This window comes from Leptodactylus fuscus, chromosome 3 (assembly GCF_031893055.1).
Source record: "Leptodactylus fuscus isolate aLepFus1 chromosome 3, aLepFus1.hap2, whole genome shotgun sequence".
Taxonomy (NCBI): Eukaryota; Metazoa; Chordata; class Amphibia; order Anura; family Leptodactylidae; genus Leptodactylus; species Leptodactylus fuscus.
This window is the reverse complement of record NC_134267.1, coordinates 107,563,769-107,581,216: the sequence shown is the minus strand read 5'-3', so window position 1 is coordinate 107,581,216 and position 17,448 is coordinate 107,563,769. Positions and strand designations below refer to the sequence as shown.

Here is a 17,448-nt window from a genome sequence, read left to right as displayed (position 1 = left end):
TGGAGGGAGCCTCTAACCACCCCAGTTTGGACCAATTCATGGTGGAGGGAGCCTCTAAACAGCCAAGTTTGGACCAATTCATGGTGGAGGGAGCCTCTAAAAACCCCAGTTTGGACCAATTCATGGTGGAGGGAGCCTCTAACCAGCCCAGTTTGGACCAATTAATGGTGGAGGGAGCCTCTAAACAGCCAAGTTTTGGGAAATTCATGGTGGAGGGAGCCTCTAACCAGCCCAGTTTGGACCAATTCATGGTGGAGGGAGCCTCTAAAAAACCCAGTTTGGACCAATTCATGGTGGAGGGAGCCTCTAAACAGCCCAGTTTGGGCAAATTCATGGTGGAGGGAGCCTCTAACCAGCCCAGTTTGGACCAATTCATGGTGGAGGGAGCCTCTAAACAGCCCAGTTTGGGCAAATTCATGGTGGAGGGAGCCTCTAACCAGCCCAGTTTGGACCAATTCATGGTGGAGGGAGCCTCTAACCAGCCCAGTTTGGGCAAATTCATGGTGGAGGGAGCCTCTAAAAAACCCAGTTTGGACCAATTCATGGTGGAGGGAGCCTCTAACCAGCCCAGTTTGGGCAAATTCATGGTGGAGGGAGCCTCTAACCAGCCCAGTTTGGACCAATTAATGGTGGAGGGAGCCTCTAACCAGCCCAGTTTGGACCAATTCATGGTGGAGGGAGCCTCTAACCAGCCCAGTTTGGACCAATTAATGGTGGAGGGAGCCTCTAAACAGCCAAGTTTTGGGAAATTCATGGTGGAGGGAGCCTCTAACCAGCCCAGTTTGGACCAATTCATGGTGGAGGGAGCCTCTAAACAGCCCAGTTTGGGCAAATTCATGGTGGAGGGAGCCTCTAAAAAACCCAGTTTGGACCAATTCATGGTGGAGGGAGCCTCTAATTAGCCCAGTTTGGACCAATTAATTGTGGAGGGAGCCTCTAACCAGCCCAGTTTGGACCAATTAATGGTGGAGGGAGCCTCTAACCACCCCAGTTTGGACCAATTCATGGTGGAGGGAGCCTCTAAACAGCCAAGTTTGGACCAATTCATGGTGGAGGGAGCCTCTAAAAACCCCAGTTTGGACCAATTCATGGTGGAGGGAGCCTCTAACCAGCCCAGTTTGGACCAATTAATGGTGGAGGGAGCCTCTAAACAGCCAAGTTTTGGGAAATTCATGGTGGAGGGAGCCTCTAACCAGCCCAGTTTGGACCAATTCATGGTGGAGGGAGCCTCTAAACAGCCCAGTTTGGGCAAATTCATGGTGGAGGGAGCCTCTAAAAAACCCAGTTTGGACCAATTCATGGTGGAGGGAGCCTCTAATTAGCCCAGTTTGGACCAATTAATTGTGGAGGGAGCCTCTAACCAGCCCAGTTTGGACCAATTAATGGTGGAGGGAGCCTCTAAACAGCCCAGTTTGGGCAAATTCATGGTGGAGGGAGCCTCTAACCAGCCCAGTTTGGACCAATTAATGGTGGAGGGAGCCTCTAACCAGCCCAGTTTGGACCAATTAATGGTGGAGGGAGCCTCTAACCACCCCAGTTTGGACCAATTCATGGTGGAGGGAGCCTCTAACCAGCCCAGTTTGGACCAATTCATGGTGGAGGGAGCCTCTAACCAGCCCAGTTTGGACCAATTAATGGTGGAGGGAGCCTCTAACCACCCCAGTTTGGACCAATTCATGGTGGAGGGAGCCTCTAAAAAACCCAGTTTGGACCAATTCATGGTGGAGGGAGCCTCTAAACAGCCCAGTTTGGGCAAATTCATGGTGGAGGGAGCCTCTAAACAGCCCAGTTTGGGCAAATTCATGGTGGAGGGAGCCTCTAACCAGCCCAGTTTGGACCAATTAATGGTGGAGGGAGCCTCTAACCAGCCCAGTTTGGACCAATTCATGGTGGAGGGAGCCTCTAAACAGCCCAGTTTGGGCAAATTCATGGTGGAAGGAGCCTCTAACCAGCAGAGTTGTGGGAAAGCAGGGTGGAGGGAGCCTCTAACCAGCAGAGTTGGTGGAAATCAGGGTGGAGGGAGCCTCTAACCAGCAGAGTTGGGGGAAATCATGTTGGAGGGAGCCTAGTATTAGCAGAATTGTGCAACGCTTATGGTGGATGAGTATGAGGATGCGGAGGAATTGGAGAGGTTGAGTACAGACATGGAGTTTCATGTTGGGGTGCTTTACACAGGTGGGCACAAAAATGAAGGCTCTATCCAGTGGTGGTTCATTTTTATCAAAGTGAGCCGGTCGGCACTCTCAGCTGACAGACGGGTGCGCTTGTCAGTGATGATGCCACCGGCTGCACTGAACACCCTCTCAGATAGGACGCTGGCGGCAGGACAGGACAGCACCTCCAAGGCATATAGGGCAAGTTCAAGCCACAGGTCCAACTTCGACACCCAATACGTGTAGGGCGCAGAGGGGTCGGAGAGGACAGGGCTGTGGTCGGAAAGGTATTCCCGCAACATGCGCCTATACTTCTCACGCCTGGTGACACTAGGACCCTCCGTGGCGGCACTTTGGCGAGGGGGTGCCATCAAGGTGTCCCAGACCTTAGACAGTGTGCCCCTCGTTTGTGTGGACCGGTGAGAACTTGGTTGCCTACTGGAGGAACTGCCCTCCCTGCCGCCACTGTCACATGCTGGAAACATCTCCATCATATTCTGCACCAATTGCCTGTGGCAAGCATTGATGCGATTGGCCCTCCCCTCTACCGGAATAAAAGACGAGATGTTGTTTTTATACCGGGGGTCAAGGATAGCAAAGATCCAGTACTGGTTGTCCTCCATGATTTTGACAATACGCTTGTCGGTTGTAAAGCACCCCAACATGAACTCAGCCATGTCTGCCACAGTGTTAGTTGGCATGACTCCTCTGGCCCCACCGGAAAGTTCAATCTCCATTTCCTCCTCATCCTCCATGTCTACCCATCCGCGCTGCAACAATGGGACGATTCGAAGTTGCCCGGAAGCCTCCTGTATCACCATCACATCATCGGACAACTCTTCTTCCTCCTCCTCCTCCTCCTCCTCCTCCTCCATTAAACGCAGTGAAGCGGACAGATGTGTGGACCTACTCTCCAGCTGTGACGGATCGGATGCTATCCCTAACTCCTCTGTGTGATCTGAGTTATCCCTGATGTCAATCAGGGATTCTCTCAGAACACACAAGAGCGGGATTGTAAGGCTCACCATCGCATCCTCAGAGCTCACCCTCCTTGTGGACTCCTCAAAGACCCGTAGGATGTCACAAAGGTCTCTCATCCATGGCCACTCATGGATGTGAAACTGAGGCAGCTGACTTTGTGGCACCCTAGGGTTTTGTAGCTGGTATTCCATCAAAGGTCTCTGCTGCTCAACCACTCTATTCAACATCTGAAACGTTGAGTTCCAGCGTGTGGGGACGTCGCACAAAAGCCGGTGTTGTGGCACATGCAGGCGTTGCTGGAGAGATTTTAAGCTAGCAGCGGCTACTGTCGACTTGCGAAAGTGGGCGCACATGCGCCGCACTTTCACCAGTAGCTCTGGAACATTGGGGTAGCTCTTTAGGAAACGTTGCACCACTAGGTTGAAGACGTGGGCCAGGCATGGAACATGTTGGAGTCCGGCAAGCTCCAGAGCTGCTACCAGGTTCCGGCCGTTATCACAAACGACCATGCCTGGGCCCAGGTGCAGCGGCTCAAACCATATTGCCGTCTCATCGAGGAGGGCATCCCTCACCTCGGAGGCAGTGTGCTGTCTGTCCCCCAAGCTGATCAGCTTCAGCACAGCCTGCTGACGTCTACCAACGCCAGTGCTGCAACGTTTCCAACTCGTAGCTGGGGTCAATCTAACAGCGGAGGAGGAGGCGGTGGCGGAGGAGGAGGCGGAGGAGGAGGCGGTAGAGGAGGAGGAGGAGGGGGGTGTTCTTCTCGTGTCCCTGCCAGGAATGTTAGGCGGGGAGACGAGGTACACCGGGCCAGTTTGGGAAGCAGTCCCAGCCTCAACTACATTTACCCAGTGTGCCGTCAGTGAAATGTAGCGTCCCTGTCCGCATGCACTTGTCCACGCGTCGGTGGTCAAGTGGACCTTTGTGCAAAGCGCGGAACTAAGGGCCCGCCTGATGTTGAGTGACACGTGCTGGTGCAAGGCGGGGACGGCACACCGGGAGAAGTAGTGACGGCTAGGGACGGCATAGCGAGGTGCCGCAGTTGCCATCAGGTCCAGGAAGGCGGGAGTTTCAACAAGCCGGAACGCCAACATCTCCTGGGCCAGCAGTTTAGCGATGTTGGCGTTCAAGGCTTGCGCGTGTGGGTGGTTAGCAGTGTATTTCTGCCGCCGCTCCAATGTCTGAGAGATGGTGGGTTGTTGTAAAGAAACGCCTGATGGTGCCTTTGATGGTGCAGGAGAAGGAGATAAGACAGGACCAGGGGAGGATGAGGTAGAAGTCAACAAAGTGGCGGAGGCAGATGAAGTGGTGTCCTGGCTCGTCCTCTGGAGTGCATCGCCAGCACAGTCAGCAGTGGCAGTGGCAGAGGCAGAGGCAGAGGCAGTGGCAGTGGCGTGAACGGCAGGCGGCCTTTGTCCTGCCGTTGCTGCCTGCCACTGATTCCAGTGCTTGGATTCCAAATGACGGCGCATTGAAGTGGTGGACAGGTTGCTCTTCTCAGAGCCCCTAATCAATTTCGAGAGGCAAATTGTGCAGACAACACTATATCTGTCCTCGGCGCATTCCTTGAAAAAACTCCACACCTTCGAGAAACGTGCCCTCGAGGTGGGAGTTTTTCGGGGCTGGGTACGAACTGGAACATCTTGGGAGATTCCGGGTGTGGCCTGGCTTCGCCTAAGCTGCTGACCTCTGTCTCTGCCTCTAGCTACCCTTTTTGGTGCTGCACCTGCCTCAACATCCACACTACTTTCCCCGCTTGACATCCCCCCTGTCCAGGTCGGGTCAGTGTCCTCATCATCCACCACTTCCTCTTCCAACTCCTGTCTCATCTCCTCCTCCCGCACAATGCGCCAGTCAACTGGATGCCCTGACGGCAACTGCGTCACATCATCGTCGATGAGGGTGGGTTGCTGGTCATCCACCACCAAATCGAACGGAGATGGAGGAGACTCTAGTGTTTGAGCATCTGGACACAGATGCTCCTCTGTTAGGTTCGTGGAATCGTGACGTGGAGAGGCAGGTTGAGGGACAATGAAAGGAGCGGAGAACAGCTCTGGGGAGCAGGGACAGTTTGGGTTATTGTTCTGTAAAGCTTCGGAATTTTGGGAGGAAGGAAGACAAGACTGTTGGGTAATAGGAGGAGAGGAGGCAGAGTCTGACTGGCTGCTGGACAATGTGCTGTAAGCGTTCTCTGACAGCCATTGCAAGACCTGTTCCTGGTTCTCGGGCCTACTAAGGTTTGTACCCTGCAGTTTAGTTAATGTGGCAAGCAACCCTGGCACTGTGGAGTGGCGCAATGCTTGCTGCCCCACAGGAGTAGGCACGGGACGCCCTGTGGCTTCACTGCTACCTTGCTCCCCAGAACCATTCCCCCGACCTCGCCCACGGCCTCGTCCACGTCCCTTTCCGGGAGCCTTGCGCATTTTGAATTCCTAGTTAGAAATTGGCACTGTATACCAGTAGTAAAAATTGTGGGTGCACGTAACCCCAATATATTCTTTGAATTCCCAGTCAGACACTGGCACTATATGGCAGTAGCAAGAAATGAGGGTATTTGTATTCCCAATATACTCTTTGAATTCCCAGTCAGACAATGGCACTGTATACCAGTAGTAAAAATTGTGGGTGCACGTAACCCCAATATATTCTTTGAATTCCCAGTCAGACACTGGCACTATATGGCAGTAGCAAGAAATGAGGGTATTTGTATTCCCAATATACTCTTTGAATTCCCAGTCAGACAATGGCACTGTATACCAGTAGTAAAAATTGTGGGTGCACGTAACCCCAATATATTCTTTGAATTACCAGTCAGAAACTGGCACTATATGGCAGTAGCAAGAAATGAGGGTATTTATAACCCCAATATATTCTTTGAATTCCCAGTCAGACAATGGCACTGTATACCAGTAGTAAAAATTGTGGGTGCACGTAACCCCAATATATTCTTTGAATTACCAGTCAGAAACTGGCACTATATGGCAGTAGCAAGAAATGAGGGTATTTGTATTCCCAATATACTCTTTGAATTCCCAGTCAGACAATGGCACTGTATACCAGTAGTAAAAATTGTGGGTGCACGTAACCCCAATATATTCTTTGAATTACCAGTCAGAAACTGGCACTATATGGCAGTAGCAAGAAATGAGGGTATTTATAACCCCAATATATTCTTTGAATTCCCAGTCAGACAATGGCACTGTATACCAGTAGTAAAAATTGTGGGTGCACGTAACCCCAATATATTCTTTGAATTCCCAGTCAGAAACTGGCACTATATGGCAGTAGCAAGAAATGAGGGTATTTGTATTCCCAATATACTCTTTGAATTCCCAGTCAGACAATGGCACTGTATACCAGTAGTAAAAATTGTGGGTGCACGTAACCCCAATATATTCTTTGAATTACCAGTCAGAAACTGGCACTATATGGCAGTAGCAAGAAATGAGGGTATTTATAACCCCAATATATTCTTTGAATTCCCAGTCAGACAATGGCACTGTATACCAGTAGTAAAAATTGTGGGTGCACGTAACCCCAATATATTCTTTGAATTCCCAGTCAGAAACTGGCACTATATGGCAGTAGCAAGAAATGAGGGTATTTGTATTCCCAATATATTCTTTGAATTCCCAGTCAGACAATGGCACTGTATACCAGTAGTAAAAATTGTGGGTGCACGTAACCCCAATATATTCTTTGAATTACCAGTCAGAAACTGGCACTATATGGCAGTAGCAAGAAATGAGGGTATTTATAACCCCAATATATTCTTTGAATTCCCAGTCAGACAATGGCACTGTATACCAGTAGTAAAAATTGTGGGTGCACGTAACCCCAATATATTCTTTGAATTCCCAGTCAGACACTGGCACTATATGGCAGTAGCAAGAAATGAGGGTATTTGTATTCCCAATATACTCTTTGAATTCCCAGTCAGACAATGGCACTGTATACCAGTAGTAAAAATTGTGGGTGCACGTAACCCCAATATATTCTTTGAATTACCAGTCAGAAACTGGCACTATATGGCAGTAGCAAGAAATGAGGGTATTTATAACCCCAATATATTCTTTGAATTCCCAGTCAGACAATGGCACTGTATACCAGTAGTAAAAATTGTGGGTGCACGTAACCCCAATATATTCTTTGAATTACCAGTCAGAAACTGGCACTATATGGCAGTAGCAAGAAATGAGGGTATTTGTATTCCCAATATACTCTTTGAATTCCCAGTCAGACAATGGCACTGTATACCAGTAGTAAAAATTGTGGGTGCACGTAACCCCAATATATTCTTTGAATTACCAGTCAGAAACTGGCACTATATGGCAGTAGCAAGAAATGAGGGTATTTATAACCCCAATATATTCTTTGAATTCCCAGTCAGACAATGGCACTGTATACCAGTAGTAAAAATTGTGGGTGCACGTAACCCCAATATATTCTTTGAATTCTCAGTCAGAAACTGGCACTATATGGCAGTAGCAAGAAATGAGGGTATTTGTATTCCCAATATACTCTTTGAATTCCCAGTCAGACAATGGCACTGTATACCAGTAGTAAAAATTGTGGGTGCACGTAACCCCAATATATTCTTTGAATTACCAGTCAGAAACTGGCACTATATGGCAGTAGCAAGAAATGAGGGTATTTATAACCCCAATATATTCTTTGAATTCCCAGTCAGACAATGGCACTGTATACCAGTAGTAAAAATTGTGGGTGCACGTAACCCCAATATATTCTTTGAATTCCCAGTCAGACACTGGCACTATATGGCAGTAGCAAGAAATGAGGGTATTTGTATTCCCAATATACTCTTTGAATTCCCAGTCAGACAATGGCACTGTATACCAGTAGTAAAAATTGTGGGTGCACGTAACCCCAATATATTCTTTGAATTACCAGTCAGAAACTGGCACTATATGGCAGTAGCAAGAAATGAGGGTATTTATAACCCCAATATATTCTTTGAATTCCCAGTCAGACAATGGCACTGTATACCAGTAGTAAAAATTGTGGGTGCACGTAACCCCAATATATTCTTTGAATTCCCAGTCAGAAACTGGCACTATATGGCAGTAGCAAGAAATGAGGGTATTTGTATTCCCAATATACTCTTTGAATTCCCAGTCAGACAATGGCACTGTATACCAGTAGTAAAAATTGTGGGTGCACGTAACCCCAATATATTCTTTGAATTACCAGTCAGAAACTGGCACTATATGGCAGTAGCAAGAAATGAGGGTATTTATAACCCCAATATATTCTTTGAATTCCCAGTCAGACAATGGCACTGTATACCAGTAGTAAAAATTGTGGGTGCACGTAACCCCAATATATTCTTTGAATTCCCAGTCAGAAACTGGCACTATATGGCAGTAGCAAGAAATGAGGGTATTTGTATTCCCAATATATTCTTTGAATTCCCAGTCAGACAATGGCACTGTATACCAGTAGTAAAAATTGTGGGTGCACGTAACCCCAATATATTCTTTGAATTACCAGTCAGAAACTGGCACTATATGGCAGTAGCAAGAAATGAGGGTATTTATAACCCCAATATATTCTTTGAATTCCCAGTCAGACAATGGCACTGTATACCAGTAGTAAAAATTGTGGGTGCACGTAACCCCAATATATTCTTTGAATTCCCAGTCAGAAACTGGCACTATATGGCAGTAGCAAGAAATGAGGGTATTTGTATTCCCAATATACTCTTTGAATTCCCAGTCAGACAATGGCACTGTATACCAGTAGTAAAAATTGTGGGTGCACGTAACCCCAATATATTCTTTGAATTACCAGTCAGAAACTGGCACTATATGGCAGTAGCAAGAAATGAGGGTATTTGTATTCCCAATATATTCTTTGAATTCCCAGTCAGACAATGGCACTGTATACCAGTAGTAAAAATTGTGGGTGTATATAGCCCCAATTCTATTGCTAGGGGACTTGCAGGGTATTTCTGGGGTGAAGGTGGGGGGGCACACCGTTGGAACGGGTATCGGGGTATATATCGGGTATACGGGAATACACTGACAGTGTATTCCATTCAGGATCCTGGGAAAGCTGGGTTGCGGCGATTGAGCCCGTCAGTGCCACGTTACACTGACAAGCTTCTCCCTGGAATTTAGCTCTTACAAGAGCTGTTGGTTGTCTTCTCCTTCCTATCCTAGCCTGTCCCTGCCTACCCAGAATCTAAGCCCTAGCTAGCTGGACGGAAACCTCCGTCCTCGGTGAATTGCAAGCTCAGAATGACGCGAAGCTGGGCGGCGCTGTTCTTTTAAATTAGAGGTCACATGTTTTCGGCAGCCAATGGGTTTTGCCTACTTTTTTCAACGTCACCGGTGTCGTAGTTCCTGTCCCACCTACCCTGCGCTGTTATTGGAGCAAAAAAGGCGCCAGGGAAGGTGGGAGGGGAATCGAGTAATGGCGCACTTTACCACGCGGTGTTCGATTCGATTCGAACATGCCGAACAGCCTAATATCCGATCGAACATGAGTTCGATAGAACACTGTTCGCTCATCTCTATATCTTATACATTGTCCCTGGGTGGCACTTGCAAACAATAGTACAGATGATTATAAGAAGACTTAAATATTGTGTCATAAAAATGCTTCTTTCTCTTCTAGTAAGACTGTTTTCATATGCTTCATCCCTCTGATAAGCCAACTTTCACTTTGAAAATGTCTGCTATATCCATCTCAAGATGGACTACAGTTGATGGATTACAGATGTCTATAGAATTTTGTAAAGAGTGAAGGGGGAGTAAGCACACACAGAAAAATAGAAGCAAGAACATAGTCATAGTCTGGTGCTAGGACTAAGTATTCGCTCGCTCGCTCCGATGGGGGGAGAGATTAAGGAGCAGCGTGTAGCTGTAAATTACAGCTCACACAGACTCCTGCTGCCGGCAACATGATTTATAGCCCGGCCAAACCCCTAGGGTGCCATGATCACTATGGATCATGGCACCTTAAGGGTTAAACGGGGGGGGGGGGGGGGGGGGGTCGGTGCAATCACCGTCCCTGCTGCTACAGGGGAAGCCTGGCTGTCAGATACAGCCGGCCTCCCATGGAGATCGCACGGGCTCTGCTTCTGAGCCCGTGCAATCTCAATCACGTACAGGTACGTGGGAATGCGGGAACTAACCACATTCCCTGACGTACAGGTACGTGATTTAGCGTTAAGGGGTTAAAAAGGCACCTTTTACCACCTCCACCCAGTCCAGCTCTTTACTAGGTGATTCATAACTGATTTTGGCACATTTGGAATTTTTTGCTCTAGCCCTATCCATTGGCAAGCAAAACGTGATGCCATATGCTATATTATAAGTGTATGCCATACTTACAAGTGGTCTGTGTCAGACAGGGGCAGATCTACTTTTGACTTAAGCTCTGAATCACACTCCTTGCCTACTCTTTCTTATGCTGCCCACCTGAGGGTCAGAGCACACAGAGTTTTTTGGCGCTGATTTTGACGCTGAATCCGCCTCAAAATCAGCCTCCAAATAAAGTCTCCCAATAGAACTCTAAATCAACCTCCAAAAAAAGCCTCCCAATAGAACCCTATTGGGAGGCTTTTTTGGAGGCTGATTTTGAGGCGGATTTAGTGTCAAAATCCGTGCCAAAAAACTGCGTGCATTGACCCTTATAGTACAGCATATTAAACACCAAAACTAACTGCATTTTTTTTGCTCAGGGATGGTGGAATCTAGAAAAAAAAAACTGCAAAAGTGAATTGGAATCAGCAGCGCCCATTAGCAGATGCTAAGAAGTGGATGGAGGTGGTGAAAGGTCCCCTTTAATAGGAAGATATCTTTTACAGACTTGAGGACCTTTGTTACGCTCTTTAAGTGCCATCTGTCTTGTTGACTGTAGCGTTCAGGGGTTAAATAAGTGAGATCAAAAATTTTTTGCTGTTAATCACTGCTGGACTCCAGCTATTGTCTGTATGGCAATGGACTTAGCCTATTGAGACTATATGAATTCTTGAATGATGCTTTCTCAATCAACTTACTTCTTAATGTTAGCCTTCTCTAGAGGTTTTCACTGTTTGTAATATTTCCCATCATGGCAATCATTTACTTCCTCCAGCACTGCATGTCAACACAGCTCAGTCTTAAAGCAATTACATAACCAGCAAATTATAAATCTTTTTATTTCTCTTTGCATGCATTGAGGATGATTAAGCATTGCTGGAAAATGTGAAGGATATAATGAAGCATGCTGATATTTTTCACTAGCTGATTTCCCAGTACATGTACATCATATGAAATGCCTAGAGGTGTGAATTTGTTTGAAAATGCTGCAGCCTCATTTACTGTAAGCATGATTATGGGTTTAAAAAAGTAAAAAAGTCCACATTATCTGAATTATAGCACAAATGAAATCCTAAACCAAATTACTTTATATGTATTGATTCCAACGGTGTTTGACAGCATATACAGTGATATCTCCCCAGAAGACCACCCTATGGAGAAGGTTCACCCCCCTCTTAAAGGGGTTCTTCACACCAAAGTAAGTTATCCCCTAGCAATAGTATAGGGGATAACTTTACAGATCAGTGGGGGTCTGAGCAGACAGTGATAAGTTGAATGGGGGTTCTAAATGGAGTGTTGGTTAGGCAGTGCACACACAGCTCCACTCATTCCAGTCGGAGTAGCAGACATAGCCAATTGTTATACTTTGTTTATCTCTATCATTAAATTAATGGAGTTGTGTATGTGCGGTAGATCACCATTCCATTCAGAATGGGGCACAAACATCCCCTTATCCAATGAACGACCACTTTCATTGAGCAAATTTTCAACCCTCTTTAAAGGGAGTCTATCATTGGGAAAACTCAATTTGACTTAAAGAGGACCTTTCACCATTTTGCCCATAGGCAGTTCTATATACTGCCGGAAAGCTGACAGTGCGCTGAATTCAGCACACTGTCGGCTTTCCCGATCTGGGCCCAGTGTGAAGAGCTTACGGTCCGGTACCGTAGCTCTTCTATGGTCAGAAGGACGTTTCTGACAGTCTGTCAGAGACGTCCTTCTTCACAGCACAGCCAATTGCGCTGTGCTGTGAGAGCCGGGAGGAACGCCCCCCTCCATCTGCTCGCAGTACTCGTCCATAGACGAGCATTATCAGGGAGGGAGGGGGGAGTTCCTCCCGGCTCTCACAGCACGATTGGCTGTGCTGTGAAGGACGTTTCTGACTGAGTGTCAGAAACTCCCTTCTGACCATAGAAGAGCTACGGTACCGGACCGTAAGCTCTTCACACTGGGCCCAGATCGGGAAAACTTTCCGCCAGCATATAGAACTGCCTGTGGGCAAAATGGTGAAAGGTTCTCTTTAAACACATGTCTGAATAGCCTTTAAAAGGGCTATTCTACTACTGCCTTTACATTTTCAATTGATCCCGCCGTTTCTTTATAAATCAGTATGCTCAGTTCTCCAGCGAACTACACCAAAACGGCACTGCGACATGTGCAGTACTGCTCTCAACGGAGCGGAGCTGCGCATGCACGAGATTTGAACTGGAAGAGCGCAATCTGGGCGGCAGAATATCCGGGGAGGAGGAGGGCAGACGGAGCACAGGCAGTGGAGGGGCAGGATGAAAGGTATGGCATTGGGGGTGCTCGGAGGCCCTGGAGAATGCTGAGGGTGCTCCATCATGGGTTTCATTTGCATAAACTAGTAGAGCGATTTATTAGGAAATGGCGAAGTCAATTGAACATGTAAAGGCAGTAGTAGAATAGCCATTTTAAAGGCTATTCTGACATGTTCCCTTTAAGTAGACCTTGTATTGGACTTACTTAAACTATGAGCCCAATATGGACACTGCTCTGTCCTGTGTTGCACCACTGGACTTAAGAAAGCAAGAGACTTGTAACAGATCACACTGGAGCAGAGAGTTCAGTGTGTGACTGCGGCCTGCCAATGAGGCTCTAAACATTATGCCAATACTCTTAGTTTTACTAGGACAATCCCAAGAACTGGGCTACAACAGGGACATGTTTTTTTTTTGTAAGTCCCACCCCAAAAATGGGTATTCGTGGCATGTTTAAAGTGGGCTAAATTTCAGATACTGGACTATGAAATGTCAGCAAGTATGGTCAAAGGTGTTGGGTATCTACGAGTAAGTGGGGAAAAATGTTAGGAACTTATGAAACTTTTTAGGGCATATCAGAGGATACAGTACTGGATATCCATGTTCTTGTGCAACCCAGCTTGGTCATCTTCTAAAAGGTTGTCTTCAATATGAGATTGGTGGTGGTCTGGTACCTTCATTGAACAACTGATAACTGCACAGTATACATAGCTGGAAGCAGTCTACTCCATATACTGTCCACTGGCTGTACTCTTATAATGCAGCTTATCACAGTGACTGCTGAGTGGTGACGTACATGTATTGCTGCTGCATAAAACAGATCCATTTCCTGTATTTTGTAACTAAAAGTGAGAATGTTGAAACAGCGATTTAATTTCTGATGTTCTAAACATATTAAGGTAAACGTTCATGTGCATATTGTTTTTGTATTATAATTTGAAATTATGTTTTTCTAAAATTTTTCAGGTCTTTTTGGGATATGCAGTGAGCCCTGTATGAAGTATGTATGGAATGGTGAGCTCTTAAAGTGCATCAAAGACATTGTTCATCGTGATTGGTTACTTTATATCATACATGGATTTTGTGGACAATCCAGTATCCTTTCTATAACGGAAGAATGATGGGGAAATATTAGGTTAGGTTCACATCTGTATTGAATACTGTGCAATCTCTGGTACAGATCCATCTAAAATTGCCAACTAAAGAGAGTCCTGAAAGCCTGACTTTTCATCCGGCGATTTCAGTTAAAAAGTACAGAAGCTGTTTTACTCAATGGGCCCCATCATAGAACGGATCCATTTTCGGATTCATGGTAAGACCAGAATAATGGAAACAACTACGCAGCGTTACTTGTGCCTAGGTTACTGAGGGTGTCAGGCTTGCTGGGACACAGCCTGTAACAAGGAGAATGATAACACCCAGTTTTTTCATTGACTTCTAAGTGGTATAACAGATGAATAACATAAAGTAGAGTTATAATAAAATAGGCTATAGAATTTTTATTTTATGGGGAATGGAAATAGACAAGTCAGGGGAGTGTACAGGGCTGTGTTATTAGAATGCCTCTATATAGACATGTGTATAAACATTGCTGAAAACTGTCTGCTTTCTTTATTTTCCATTTATTATTTTGGAATTATTTTTATTGATACTTTTATGTTTACCTTAATAATTTTCTAAGAATTGCTAATATATGGTCGCCCAATCTACGTAACTCTTATGGCCAGAAGATCAAGCAAATTTGCTGGGACTCGTTTCCTAAAGAGAGGAGCAAATTGTGAGGTAATAAACAAGAATATGAGGACAGATAAATTTTATGTAAAGATAATATACATAAGAAATCCATGACAGATTGTATTTTCCTAGTGTTGGTGTACAGTTTGCTGCTTTTAGTAAATGCATGATATATTTCAGTGTAATGATTCATTATGTTGGAAATATTAAATTGGTTTTTGACATTTACTGTCACTGACGGGTGATTTAATCAAAAATTACAAGAAGACTGAAGGAGTAAAACTAAAACATAACTTTTAATATAATTGAATTAAAAATTGTGCCCAAATTCCCATAGGATATTCATACGAGGGGATTTGCTAGTGATATAGAGATCAGGTAGATAGCTCCTAAATATAGTAATATTCCCCTAAATGTCTCTCCTAATAGTAGGATAAATAAAATAAAGGTCAAGGAATGTATTCCACTATTCAGTTAGACTCCAGGGGCAGAAGGGTGATATATGCTACTAGCCCCAATTACAAATTCCTATCAATGCCCGGAGGTACATTTAGGGCATTGGTATCACAGCTGTTGATAAAAAAAAAAAAAGATTCTCTGATGACTTGGTCCAGTAACATTAAACAACAGTCTTACACCGCACCTAGCTGAGTCACTGAAGAGATATGTGAAAAGAAGACCTATCTCCTAATCTCTACACGTTTCGCTAGGATGAATACTAGCTCATTAGCCGGGTTTTCTGTAAGGAAAGATAGTTGAAACTGCAGTAAAAACTGCAATTCCCACGCCCTCGGTGATAGGACGTGGTACTAGGTTAGGCTGCCAGCGAGCGCGCCGGCAGTCAAGACTTTAAGAGCTTAAGCACGCCCCCATGAACGCCCACATCGACGTCTCGTGATTCTATTGGTCCCGCCCACGTCGACGTCATATGATGCTCAGGGGGCATGGAGGCACTATCGTCTGTGCTCCTAAGGACATATCGATACCTCTGGCTGGCGAACAATAAGTCCCAGCTGGAGGAAAAACAAATGGCTTCATCAAAATGCAATTTACTCTCTGGTAGAGTTATTCATAAAGCTAAAATAGTGTAAGTAGTAGAAAATAGGAGGAGGCAACAACTATGTGATAACGTAGGAAAAGTTCCTCTCCTCTCCTCCGATGCACAAAGGGCAGAGTTGTAGTTAATGGGGGCGGGCTCACTCTTCAGAGGAATAAACGGACTGTACAACAGGATGCATCAGCGGCTGCAGATGTCTGGCAGCCGTTCACATAGAGAAGTGAAGGAGAATGAGTACGATCCGTCACGGATCTGCTGTGGGTAAAGGACAGAAAAGCGTAGTAGTACACACTTTTCTGTCCGTTTGAAATAACGGACAGAGACATTTTCAAGCCACAACGGAGTATTTTTTTTTTTCATTGGAGTCAATGGGTCCGCTGACTGACACGTTTTTATAAGGTAAACAGCTGTAAAAACGTGTCAGTCAGGGCTCGTTCACATCTGCGCCCCTGTCTCCGTTATGCTGGTTTCCGTTTCCTGCACAAAACTGGGCATGAGATGGAAACATGCCGGCATCTTTCAAACCCATTCATTTGAATGGGTTTGAAAAGTGTCCGGACGTGAGCGCTGCTGAGCGTTTTATGCTCTCCGTGGCGAAACCGGTTTTTTTTAACCGGACACAGAGTTGGACATGCAGTACTCTGTGTCCGGTTTTTTAAAAAAAACTGTTTCACCCGGAGAGTATAAAACGCTCACCGGCGCTGAGGCCGGATTCAGCATTACAGGTTTCTGTCTTCTGCATGCAGAAGACGGAAATCTGAGAACGGAGTGCCGAACGCAGGTGTGAACCCAGCGTCAGACGGACCTACAAAACGTGATGTGAAAGCACCCTAAATTTGTCTAATGGTATGCGGCAGTTAATCATTTACTTGTGATATCATGACACTTTACCTAGGGACATACCTAACTCATTGACAGTTTCTTTATCTTGATTCTTGTTGGGGATGACCTGAATCAAGGGTGGACAACTGGACATATGTCATAATAAATGTATGAGAAATAGCTCTGGGATTGTTGTTGTTTCTGATTTATTGATCTCATATATCTATATATTACTCCAAGATATATCCCATCGCAAGTTAAACCAGACTGTCCTCTATATAGTATAATTTCAGATAGAATTTACCTGATAAAAGGGCAGGATGCATCTTATGTCTGCTTGCATGAAAATTAATGGATGAAGATTTTAGGCATTTTCTGAGTCAGAATCGGCTCCATACATCTCTTTGTGAATATGCCCTTTGACCCCTAACAGTCACATTAAAATTGCAAAAAACCTTCTAAAATTGTCAATTTTTTTTTATTGCAGATTTTGAATATCCTATCCTACTAATATTATAATTGTGAAATCCTACTAATCCTACCCTACTAATATTATAAATGTGAACGTTTGTATGTTTGTTCCTCAATCACACAAAAATGGCTGAATGGAATCCCTTTTTATCCCGGTAAATGACATGGCTTCACGACTGTTAGGAATTTATGGTCACATACTATACTACACTGCACTCATCTCAGCTTCTGAGAAAGCCATGGTTGTCATCTCTCTGTGTAAACACATGCTAACCCTCTGTACTTTGTGTTCATACATTTGCATATTGTCTGATCTGGTCCAGGCACTGCTGACAAACTGACATGGGCAAACACCTTTAATCCAAATTGGGAGTTTGCCAATTTTCATCATGCCTGGAAAAAGAAAATCTTATTTGTCGTAAACAAGGAGAGCTATGAAGGGTAGCCAGAAGTCACAGAGCTCTCCTCAAGTGGAGCTGAGGTGGATCATCAACGTCAACAACACGCTTATTATATGATGTTCCAGCGAGGTGCTGAGATGCCAGAACAATCACAGGCACAGCGCGAGGAACAAGTTCAGTAGTAGGACAGCTTGACAACTGTCCAAATGCCGGAGCAGGCGG

General features: G+C 45.5%; 1 protein-coding gene across 1 annotated transcript in view; it reads left to right on the top strand.

Moving 5' to 3' along the window:
* FIG4 (FIG4 phosphoinositide 5-phosphatase) overlaps positions 1 to 17,448 on the top strand; it is a 212,580-nt gene that overhangs the window by 49,469 nt on the left and 145,663 nt on the right. Inside the window, exons 8-9 of the mRNA XM_075268134.1 lie at positions 13,708 to 13,836; positions 14,423 to 14,523. Of these exons, the coding sequence (XP_075124235.1) occupies positions 13,708 to 13,836; positions 14,423 to 14,523 (230 nt within the window). The remainder of the gene's footprint in view (positions 1 to 13,707; positions 13,837 to 14,422; positions 14,524 to 17,448) is intronic.